The following is a 12,496-nucleotide window of genomic DNA, read 5'->3' on the forward strand; positions in this document are numbered from 1 at the left end:
TAGCATTATGTACTTAATTTAAATTTGACATACTTTACTTTTATTTACTTTATTTCTTATTTCTCTTTATGCTTTTATATTAGAGTAACTGTAACGTTCCAGTTTCCCCAGGTATTAATAAAGTATTGCATCTTTTTCACTTTTCAACCACTTAAAATGCTTCATGCTTAATAAAAATATCTTTTCATTGCATTTCACATTTTTTTTTTTTTTATAATTTCCAACCAGTTTCCAGCTGTGGTGAAAAAAGTACCGCCTGCAGCACTCAGAAGTCCGAGCTTCGGAGGAGCACTTGAAAGCAGCCTAACTTTTCTTCAGACTATCATGGTGAAGTTTGTTTCTATTGTAGCAGTGATTTAGTTTATCTCCTCACTAAACTTGGTCGATGTGAGCTCAGCAGCTCAGTTTGTGTTTTATTGAGGATGTGAGTGAGTGAACGGTGAGTCAGGAAGATGATGAAAGCTCACAGTTGATGACGGAGGGCGGTGGTTTCCTTTATTACTTCAGCTCGTAGATCTTCTTTAACTTGGTTGTTGTTGGAGGAAGTTGTTGACATGTAGCTGATCTCACTGATGGATGCACACTTCTTCAGATACAACTGTGTTATATGAAACTCTCTGAAGACTATTTTTTGCTTTTTAAACTCGAGATTTAACTGATTTTTTGTTGCAAAAATGTTGCAAAAGTGTCCCCGTTCCTCCAGCCCGGAGGAGGGTGAAGTGTTCCACCGGAGGAGTCGGTGGAGTTCTGCGGCGGCTGCGGTGCTGCTCCTCGGTATGTTCGCTTCGACCTGCTGGGCAGAAGAAGCTTCCTGTCACGGAGCCTACGACCTCTACTTCGTTTTAGACAAGTAAGGAACACCAACACAAGTTTGTTAGTCATCTGAAAATATTGTTACTTTTGTTTTTAAAGCTGTTAAGTTTGCATGTAAAGGGAGAAAAGATGTGACGCTTTGTTGCAGATGTGAGACTTTGTTGCAGATGTGACACTTTGTTGCAGATGTGAGACTTTGTTGCAGATTTGACACTTTGTTGCAGATGTGAGACTTTGTTGCAGATGTGAGACTTTGTTGCAGATGTGACACTTTGTTGCAGATTTGACACTTTGTTGCAGATTTGACACTTTGTTGCAGATTTGACACTTTGTTGCAGATGTGACACTTTGTTGCAGATTTGACACTTTGTTGCAGATTTGACACTTTGTTGCAGATGTGACACTTTGTTGCAGATTTGACACTTTGTTGCAGATGTGACACTTTGTTGCAGATGTGCCACCGTTTTCTGTGACCCGTTATATTCTGTGACCGGATGAGGACATGTTTTGTCACTGCACACGTGTTTGCATGTTTTCTTTTTTAACCCTAAATGGTGACACTATAGTGTTAGGGTTGAATAATAAATATGGGCCATCAAAAGAGACATTTTAGGCAAAGAATAAATAAATAAATCTGTCTGGAGCCGCAAAACATTTGAGCATTGTGATGACGGTAACACAGTTTATAGTCTAAGTATATAGTATATGAGTCTGATGTAGTGATGGACAAAGAGCAAATGTACTACGGAGTATTAGGGCCACATTGAGGGGAAAAAACATCTGAGATTTACAGAATAAAGTCGGAATATTACGAGAATAAAGTCATAACTTTATGAGAAAAAAAGTAGTAAGTAGTAAAATTACTACTTTATAATATTGACTTTATTCTCATAATACTATGACTTTTTTCTCTTAAACTTGTGACTTTATTCTCGTAATATTACGACTTTATTCTCGAAATCTCAGATCCACAGACCTACAACAATGATAAATAAAAATAAAAATGAAAATGTAAACAAAAAACAGTTATTCTTTTCCATTTTTAAAAATCCACAGGGAGCCACTGGAGAGGGGCTAAAGAGCCACAGGTTGCTGACCCCTGACTTATGGCCACCATGTGGTCATGGTAGGGGTGTCAACACTACTTTTAATAAAGGGAGGAAGTGTAAATGCTGCAGTTTGCCAAGATGGCAATGATTTGGGGAAGGCCATTTCCTGTTTCAGCATTACCACATCTAAGGGCACGAAGCCAGCTCCATAATGAAATAGTTTTCCTGGTTTGGTGTGGAAGAACTTGACTGGTCTGACCTCAAACCCATCCAACACATTTGGGATGAACTAGAATCCAGACTGTGAGCCAGACCTGATCCTCCAACATCAGTTGGACCTCACTGATGCTCTTGTGTCTGAATGGGTGTAAATCTCTGCAGCCAGGTTCCAACATATTGTGGAAAACTTTCCCAGAAGAGTGGAGGCTGTTATAACGGCAGATTAATGCCCATGGCAAAGAGCATAGAAGCAAAGAGACACAACTCCAGTGTTTATTTGACTGCAGCTGCTGCCGCCATTTTGGACTGAATGCTTATTATATGTATATAACAATGTGTTATATGACCATAGAATAGAAATAACTGACTTTTACTTTTGTGCGGAACTTTGTAGGCAGACGTTTTACTGGCGTCAGGTATTTGTTTTCAGTCCAAGATGGTGGAAGCGCAGCTCTGCTGCTGGGCGCTGATGTTGCAATGGAACGAACAATTGACTTTCACTTCTTGGCAATATACGTTCTTTGCCCATAGTTTTGGATTAGGCCCTTTTCACAGCAGCCATGTTGACATGTCATTACAGGGTGTAATTAATAACATTATTTATGGCTCTGATCCATTTAGGTGGATGAGGGCTCTGGTATCAAACAACGTACATTGCTAAGAAATGAAAGTCAATTGTTCATTCCATTGCAACATCAGTACCCAGCAGCAAAGCTATGCTTCCGCTATTTTGGTTTGCAAACAACTACCGGACGCCAAGCCCCCAGGAAGAGCGCCGGCCGTTGATCCCAATTTTCTTAGTGGCCAAACGGCGGTACTACAACTTCTGTGTCCATCCTAAAAGTTGTAAAACGCACTAATAGCTGAATCCAGAGTTATTTCCCTTCCCCCGTTCACGTGAATGAGACCCAGACCGATGATGGAGGGAGGGCTGGGAGGCGGAGTTAGCAAGCCGTGATGATAGCATGACGCAGGAAGATCCGGGTACTTTTCCATTCGGAAGTTGAGCCATTTTGGCATCATGCGCCACCGAACAACTTTCATAGAAAAGAACAGGGCCCCGCCTCCAACGCTGTATCCACTTCTCTTAATAAATCCATGTCGGACGCCAGTAAAACGTCTGCCTACAAAGTGCCGCACAAAAATAAACAACATATTCACATTTAAGAAGCTGGAGTCAGATAATTGAGACTTTTTTTTCTTAAAAAAAATACTCAAACTGATCAATCGATTATCAAAATAGTTGCCGATTGATTTAATAGTTGACAACTAATTGATTATAATTGTTGCAGCTCTACAACACAGTAAGGGTTATGTACTAGAAAACAATGAAAAGACAATGAATTACATGAAACACAGCACAACAAAATATAAAAGCAGTAAAAGTCAACTCACTCCCATAATGTTCTCATCCACCACAGTGTTTTATGTTTCTGAATAACAAGGCGACCGTATTTGGTTTCAGTTCATTTAGTACACAAAGCAGCTATTTGAACGTGACGTTATCATCGTGTTGTAAAGCAGTTCTGACCTTTCGAATCCATCTGCAGCCACAGCAACTCTGACTAAGTACAAACAAACATGATCTTTACTTCATGAGGATGCATTAACAAACTCAGCTAACGCTTTTTAGATCTGTGAAGGTTTCAGGACGTTAGTTTAGAGACTTGAGAAAAGAAGATCCTGCACACTGGTCTTGCTCAGCATCACAATTTATTGAACATACTAATGTTTCTGGACCTTCGTCAAGACAACATCTCTTAAATGTGGAACATCATGTGGCAGATTATTTATCTGCTGCTGTCAATTATTGAGAGACACTCCCACAGGAGAGTAATTGTCCCACACCTGTGCACACAGAGTGGGCGGAGCATTAAGATCAATGCTGTATGAATAGTGTAAATAGTCTTCCAGAGGAAACGTTATTATGATCAATAAATTGTGATGCTAAGCAAGAACAGTGGGCTGGATCTTCTTTTTTCAAGATTCAAGTTATAATTTCCAACTAAAACTAATGCATGCTTCAGAAAATGTTTAGCAGCAGTAATGTCAAGTATATTAAGTGAGTATAGACAACAACATGAAAACATGTGTATAGTCCCTCAGAGTTGGAGATAGGTGTGCATGTTTACGCCTGACTTGGAAAGTTAAAACCTTCTCAAACTGGTCAGGTTGGATCTGGTCCAGTCTGTCTTGTGACGAACCAGGTCTGATAGATAGATTGGCTGAAGACATGTGATGCTCAGTGGTTTCATGGGAGGAAGTGAGTCCTCTGACAAAACCTCATGGAACCACAACACAGGTCTAACCATGACCATGACTTCTCACTGACACTAACACTAACCAAGTAGTTTTAACCAAGCCTTAAACATGCTGTCTCTAAGGAGTCATAGTTGGTCACATGGTGTCATGAGGTTTGTCCATATATTGTCTCCCTTTCATGAGACATACTGCCAATGTCGGGAAGTGACCATGAAAACAGAAGAATAGAGTTTTGTCACCTCTTCCTCCCACACAATGACAAAGAAAATGCTTACTACTTTAAAGTACTTTACTAAATGAATAGTCTTTGAATCTTCTCTGTCCTATAAGATCAACTAGCAGTATATCACCGTAACGTATGACTATTTGAGTCCTCAAACATGACCCAAAATAAGATCTTAATCATCACTGAGAAGTCCTTGAATGTTGTGTGTTAATCATGCAAACTACCAAGAAAGAATTGCATCACCGTTTGGCAGTGCAACCACTTCCTGTTTCTTGTATGCACTCAAAGTGCTGCTTCAGGCATCAAACATACAGATACTGCTGCACACAGCCACATTCAGTCAGCTCAGCAACACTTTGCAGTAGCGTCATGCAAAAAAAAGGTCTCCTAATATATTTCAGAGAGTTTACGGCCTTGACAGCAACAGTTTCTAATCCTGTCCTCCCCCGGCTTGGACTCGTGCCATTACTCAGGGCCGTTGAGTTGAAACACTGACCCATTTCCAAGCTACTCCACCCTATTTCTAAATTGCTCAATTACAGGATGATGACCGGGATTATTTGCAAAAGTTTGACTAAGTGCATGTATGCATTTGTAAATTGATGGTCTGTTTGATTTACAGATGCACGTTTATATTTGTGAAACACAAGAAAAGCCTATTCTGCAGTGATTGTGCAGAGTCATCAGTTTGTCAGTGTGTCAAGTAGTAGCACGTCTCTCTGAAGGAAGTTTACTTTATCCCTGCAGATAAAGAAGCTCCACAGTCAGACTTCCTGATTGTACCGATAAGACTAAGATCCCAACGTCAGCAATTTGTGCTGCAAGATTTGTTGCAGCAGTAATCTGCAAAGTTTCTGTACAAAGAAAGGTCCGTTTTGGTGTTCTAACACCGACTGATGGTGTTTCAGTCTGAGGCCAGTCAATGAAAGCTTAACTGTTTTGGTTTTCTAAACACTCTTTCCAAGGAAACGTCCTGTGAGGTGACATGTCTAATGTCACTGAGTCGTCTTTATTCAGGGAAGTTTCACTGAGAGCCAAGCTCCCTTTTTCAGGAACGCCCTGATCACACTCCCTCACACAGTTACACATATTCACACCTGGAAGCTGACCAGTACGCTCCCAGTCTGATGTGCTGGTATAACTGAGCCCCTGACACACACCAAGCCGTCGACCAGTTTGGGGCCGTCAGTGAGCGTCTGTTGATCTAGTTTTTGCGGTGTGTCTTGCACCGTCGGCTGTAGTCTGTGTTCAAATGCAACTTTTTGGCCAAGACAAAGGCAACGCGAGGCGACTCAACAGTCGGCCTTCGTTGCTGCTAGTTCTTTGATGTCGGGTTCATTCCTATCTGATCAGCGCTGCCTAGTTTGACCGTTTGATCGGAGTTTGCGAGTTTCACGAGCAGTGACTGACAGCTGCGGGCTTTGAAATCTTGCAAATGCCATTAAGAGCACCGGAGGACACATAGGAACGTGAATTTTTTCAGATTACCTGTCTCATGATGCACTACTGTCAGGATGTAGTGACCGTTTTATAAAAATGACTTTTTATTTTTAATCATATTTACTCAAAGTTTCCAACGACAGCTTTAAAGTATATCTTGAAATTCCGCTAACCAAATCTCAGATGATATTGAATCACTATATTTTATATAACTTACAGTGATTTATGGCCCCGGTCTAGTTCCTGGCGTATTTGTAATCAACTGGTAAACATCTGGATGCTTAGCGTGAGCAGTGACGGCCAGCATTGCACAACAGAGTGGGATGGAAAGTTATAGAAATGCAGAATACAGTTAAAAAGCCAGAGCAGCTTAAATGCTATCAACACCATACCGATGTGTTCTGGAGCAATACAATTAAGTTAACTGCCGCACCAACACTCAATTAACCACCGCTAATTATTCCCCGCTGACACCATGTTGTCAAAGTGCAGTGTAACTTCCCTTTACCCTCGCGGCCGTCTCTGTGTGACCTTGTCTCTGGGCAGCGGAGAGGTGGCATGAAAGATGAGCCTCCTAATGGTCAAACCCTTCTGTTTTATGTTCTCCGCACATACATTGAATTGTAATTATTGCTTTAATTACCTCTTTGTCGTTAACATCAAGGGCACATGATTTTACACGTCGTGTTCACTGTGGTCAGGTTGACTTATGGAGGGGTGAGAAGGGCCAAGGGCTACAGGGTGACACCCACCTAACATTGGTTTGTCCTTCGTTACAGCGGGAAATTTATGCATCGCTTTCAACAATTACTAAGTCTTAATTAGTTTTAATGAGACGAAAGAGAGGTGGAAGAAGTGCTTTTACTCAAATAAAGATACCTCAAAGGAAAACCTTTGCAGTTTTCATTCATTCATACGAGAGGAAGAAAAGAAGGAAAGAAGGATTGATAGAAGAGCACATGGAAGGACATTTCCTGTTTGTCTTTTGTAATGGCCTTTTCCTGCCCGAGGCTCCTCCTGCACATCTGGCCATCTTTCTAATGGAAGAAAATCACGAGAGTTTTGCTTAGGACTGACATCACCAAAGAAATTCTTAGTCAACTAACACTTTCACGATTTTGTCGACTAATCCATCAGTTGATTTTATGGTTAGATCAGTAAAACTGAGTTTCTCCACAAAGAATCACATAAAAGCACCACGTTAAATCTGGTGTTTACCAGAGATGTGCTCTTAAGGTTCTTAGAAATAAGTCATTCAGCATTAATAACGACTAATCTACTGAAGAAATCTTATATCTTTGATTTCAACACAGAATTATCACTAAAAAATATTATAATTTTTCAATGAAATAACAGTAAGCTGAGACAATATACTATAATATTGTAATATTTCTTCAGGTTTTCTCCTTCCTCACTCCATAAAATCATCTCTTCCGTTCCGTTTTCGTTCATTCTCTTTATCGACCGCACACACAATCTCGTCTAAGACCAAATCGACCAATTGGTGGACTAATCGACTAGGAGGGGGCGGCCCTAGTTTTGCTAGAGTTGTGGCGCGTTCGCGTGATCCTGATCATTTAGTGTAAGGTGGTCATAAAACTCAGTTCAAGCTGTCTTTAGTCTTTTTCTTGTGTTGACGTTCCGATAAAATCAAACAAAATCTTATAGTCTGTGACTAAAAACTCTATGACTTCTGTCACATTGTCTTTAGATGTGAGAGAATGTCAGACTTCAGTCTTTTAAAAGTCTTTTCAAAGTCTTCTAGTGTCTGGTAGGCAGGCCTTAGAGAGCATACTGTAGCGGAGTTGGGAACTAGGGGTGTCATGATACACCGGTATGACAATAACTGTATTAACCGTATTAATAATACACATGCAATAATATCATGTAAATAATCCAGCACCTCTTAGGCATGCTTTTGTGCAGTCATGGTTGCGGACTCTCTCCACCTCCCTACATTCGTAGTTTGAGTGTAATTAATTTGCCAAAAAAGAGACAAAATGCACAATAAATAAAGAGAAAGATGAATTAGACTGATAGCATTATTGTTATTTTGATCAAATATTCTATAGACGTCACAATAATATCGTTATCATGAATTGTTTTGGCCACTATTTAGTGAAAATCTAATGTCAACAGCCTTATTGGGACCCATTGCTAATGTTGGTTTAGACGTATCACTTTGGTGACTTTTCTATGTTTATTCAGGGGAATAAATTCTAACTGAACCATCCAACTAGATCTGTAGAAAGACAAAGCTTCTGTGAACATGTGAGTGTTCTAACAGCTGAAGTAGCTGCTATAGTACACAGACTTATCAGCACAATTATCCAGCATGTGGCTGGTGTTAATGTCCAACTGTGGTTGGGCTACAAAGCACAAATAACTGTACAGTTATTTTACTCCCCAGCACACAATCTGCTGCCGCTGACGAGCTGCAAACTGACTGTTGCTGTTCTTGTTTCAGGTCTGGAAGTGTCTCCGCTGACTGGGTCGAGATTTACTCCTTTGTGAGGAACCTCACCGACAGATTTGTGAGGTGAGTGCAAAAGTCGCTATAGAGTCAACGTCATACACTTTCTCTAGAAAACAAAAGTTTCAGGGTTTCATAATGCTTATATTTTGTAATAAGAAAAAAACATGAAGTGAAATTCTACTCTGCAGACTTAGACCTGCAGATATTGCATGGAGAGAGGTCAAGCAATGATTTAAAATGCATATAAAAAAGCAGAAAATATAAGAAAAGATATTCATGCATCTCTTAAAAATTAAGTTAAATGAGCTGATTGGTTGCAGAAATAATACCTTTATTTTACATGTGTTTAATATTTAATATTATCATGGCTGCTTTATCGGATACATTTAAGAGCTTATGACATTCGTAGCAGCTCCCACCTGTTTTACAAACTATCAAATTGCAAAAATTTACGACATCCCGTTTTTACACATAATTCATTAAAAACCGGAGAAACCGGCTTGAAACGTTCGGCTTGCATAACGTTTGAGTCAAATGGCGCCTGCCAGCACAGTACAGACGGTGGCGACCCAGCCAGAATGAAGTGGTTGGTTGAAGAAAATAGCAAAGGCACCAGGTGGGAGTGGGTGGCAGAGAGGAGCAGTCTTCTGGGCTGTGAGAATGGCCATTTGCACCGGGGGGGTCCGGCGCCACACTTATCCCCTGCTTCTCCACCACAGAACGGCTGACAGGCAGACAATGTACAGTAAAGCAAAAGAACACTGGAAGGCGACGAGGACAATCTGCTAAACAATGCTCGCTCACCAAGAGCTCTTCTGTTGCGCCATGTGGAGCGAACTGGACTACTTCACCAACCCCCCCCCTCACCCTCCCATCCTCCAAAGAATCCCACCACCACCACCACCCTCTGATATGTCCTTGGCATCGCCGCCTCTCTATCCGTCCTCTTTCCATACTGCTTCATATACAATCACAGGCTCCACTGGAAGCCTTTAAGTTTGACGTTAAGTCCCCGCCCACGGTTTATCATCTCTGACTTGAGCGCGGTTAGTTTTTTAGACCACATATGACTCTGAAAACTTGCAGACAGGATGTGGATGTATACGGGCTGCTACCGCCACCAGCCAAATTTGGCCGTGTGGCTTAAAGATTGTGCTATGTTTGCGGGGGAGGATCGCGACTGGGCCATGTGTCACGTGGGTGAGAAATATCAGCACCTCTCCTTATGCTCCGAAAGGCTTCGGCTCTCTGAAGGAAACACTTGTGCGCTTAACTATCTGAAGTTTAAAGTCGCTCTGTGGGATGGCATCCGTGTGCTGTGTGTTTGTGACGAGAGATGGGAAGTAACGGAGTACATTTAAGTCCTGTACTTCAGTATTGTAATACTGTATTTGGGAGACTACTTACTGGTTACTTATATCATTTAAGATGTTAAATAGAGACGCTCAGATCCTACTTTTTCTCTCCATATATCACTTCTGATATATCAGTGCTGTTCTTTCTTTTTAAATTTAAAATCGGTAAGCTGTGTAGACATGATTGGTATTATTATTCTGTGTGTAAGCTGTAGATTAAACTATGTATCTAACACACTTTTTAGGCTTGTGCAAATGTTAATTATATCGTTATATTAGGTTTTCGGGCTGCAACTAAAGATTATTTTCATTATTGATTAATCTTTCTCGATTAATCGATTAGTTGTTTGGTCTATAAAATGTCAGAAAAAGGTGAAAAATGTTCGATCAGTGTTTCCCAAAGCCCAAGATGACGTCCTCAAATGTCTCGTTTTGTCCACAACTCAAAGATATTCAGTTTACTGGCATAGAGGAGGAAAGAAACCACAACATATTCACATTTAAGAAGCTGGAATCAGAGAATTTTTTCTTAAAAAATGACTCAAACCGATTAATTGATTATCAAAATAGTTGCCGATTAATTTAATAGTTGACAACTAATCGATTCATCTTTGCATCTCCATTATTTTTCAGATAGCGTTGTTACCTTTTTATTAACCTCAGCGACTATACGTTGGGGCTGGGCGATATGGAAAATGGATTTTACCAAATACCTCAATATACTGCAACAATATTGTAGGTTAACTATTGGTGCTTTACAAAAATATTTAGACAATGAGATTTATAATAAATAATCATCATTAATGTGGATATTAGGCAAATAATAGAACAGCTAGAACATTCTGGTAAGTTCAGAAAATCACACGTCTTTACTGTAATTCAACCTTTAAAACCAGGAAAAGACAACACTTGTGCCACATTACCCAAAATCTAAGATGATATCTAGTCTCATATCACGATATCAATATAATATCAATATATTGCCCATTGATATGTTATGGACCCGTTATATAATGCCATTATCAGCATCCGTTCTTTATTTCATATTCAGTGTGAGATACGTTGATGAAATAAGGATGTTGTTTGGTAAAAATCTTGTATCTATAAGATGGTAACTTTTAACCCCTGGTTCAGTTTGATCTGTAGAGGAGCTTGTAATCCTTCAGTCCATCATGCATCAAAACCCTCAGAGTTAAGTCAAGTCAAATTAATTTTATTCACACATCTGTACGGCATACAGATGTTCAGATCAGGGAAAGTCCCTCAAATATCCCTCTCCATGGACAGACATGCACTGGATGTCTTGTGAACAGAGTAGGCTGAATGACAAGAGTAGGATTACAATATGGAGAAACGGGATGACAAAATTAGGTAGATAGATAAAACGTGAAATTTGAATTGAAATGCGTCAGTAGCACAAAGTATTGGAAGCTCGTTATCTCCTTATTTAAATCATAATTTTGCTCATCAACTGCTTTGTTTTGAGAAAAATTAAAGATGTGCATTTGAGAAATTTGGCTTGTTTTGTTAAATCATTTTATAATTTTGTTAAGATGCATGTTTATGCTGTTCAGACTGAGATATTGGAAAAAGTATTGATAACAAAACTCTCTCTCTCTCATTCTCTCTCTGTGTCTCTCTCTCTCTCTATATATATACATATACTTGATTACATTTAATTGCTGATGATTTGCTTTTGCTTCAGTAATATCACATATATTTGAGTGTTTTTCTTGTGTGACGTTACAGCTTTTACTAATGTAAGAATTTGTCTGGTTTGTAACTGTTTTTGGTGACGTTTTCAGGTCCATTTTTTACAGTGGGAGATGAGAGAAACGACATTTTATTTCTCTCTGTGTTCACAAATTTCAGCAAGACGTAAACTCAACAGAATATTTATGAGGCAGCTGTAGTGTTACAGAAGGATACTGAATGTAAACAGTGCTGGTTGTACAGAGAAGACTCTGATCTTAGTGTCCAGCGTCAGTTCACACCCTTAAACACTCACAGGTACAAAGTATATATTTGTGTAACAGGATGTGTGTGTTTGTGTGTTTATGCGTGACTCATCAGCACAACATGTTTCCTGTCTGTGAATTGATTAATCACTTCCCCCAGTTCCACAGAAGCTGCTTTAAGTCGTACACTAATATTAGTTGACATTAAAAGAGCCCCTTCTGTTTGGTTAATTATACATGCCTCTTTTCATTCTCCTGAACTGAGCTGAACCCATGTAGGAGCTTTATATAAAACTGTCAGTCACACCGACTCCTTAATAGCCATCCTGAGTGTTTTACATGTCACGCTGTGTGGGCGGTCGATAAAGAGGATGAATGACGGAGCGGAAGTGATGATGTTATGGAGTGAGGAAGGAGAAAACCTGAGGAGATAGTACAATAGTATAGCATATTGTCTCAGCTTAGTGTTATTCCATTGAAAAATCATAAAAATTTTTAGTGATAATGCTGCGTTGAAATCATAGATGTAAACAAAAGAAACCTTGCCGCCCAAAAAAGGAAATTCAAAAACCGACCACCATTGTCTGAGTGTCTATCGAGCGCAGACAAGATCCCGTTCTCATAGTCTCAGTCTTCGTAGTAGAGACTAGACGCCGTCGCTGCAACAGGACCAATCCTCGCCGCACAGATTTCATTTC

The 12,496-nt window shown here is 39.9% G+C and overlaps 1 protein-coding gene across 1 annotated transcript in view; it reads left to right on the plus strand.

The window, feature by feature from the left end:
• The first annotated feature begins 285 nt into the window (after window positions 1-285).
• The window catches only part of antxr2a (ANTXR cell adhesion molecule 2a), a 103,414-nt gene continuing 91,203 nt past the window's right edge, over window positions 286-12,496 (plus strand). The window contains exons 1-2 of the mRNA XM_074639455.1: window positions 286-850; window positions 8,477-8,548. Coding sequence (XP_074495556.1) covers window positions 675-850; window positions 8,477-8,548 — 248 coding nt within the window. The 5' untranslated portion in view covers window positions 286-674. The remainder of the gene's footprint in view (window positions 851-8,476; window positions 8,549-12,496) is intronic.

The sequence above is a fragment of the Sebastes fasciatus genome, chromosome 6, assembly GCF_043250625.1.
Source record: "Sebastes fasciatus isolate fSebFas1 chromosome 6, fSebFas1.pri, whole genome shotgun sequence".
Classification (NCBI taxonomy): domain Eukaryota; kingdom Metazoa; phylum Chordata; class Actinopteri; order Perciformes; family Sebastidae; genus Sebastes; species Sebastes fasciatus.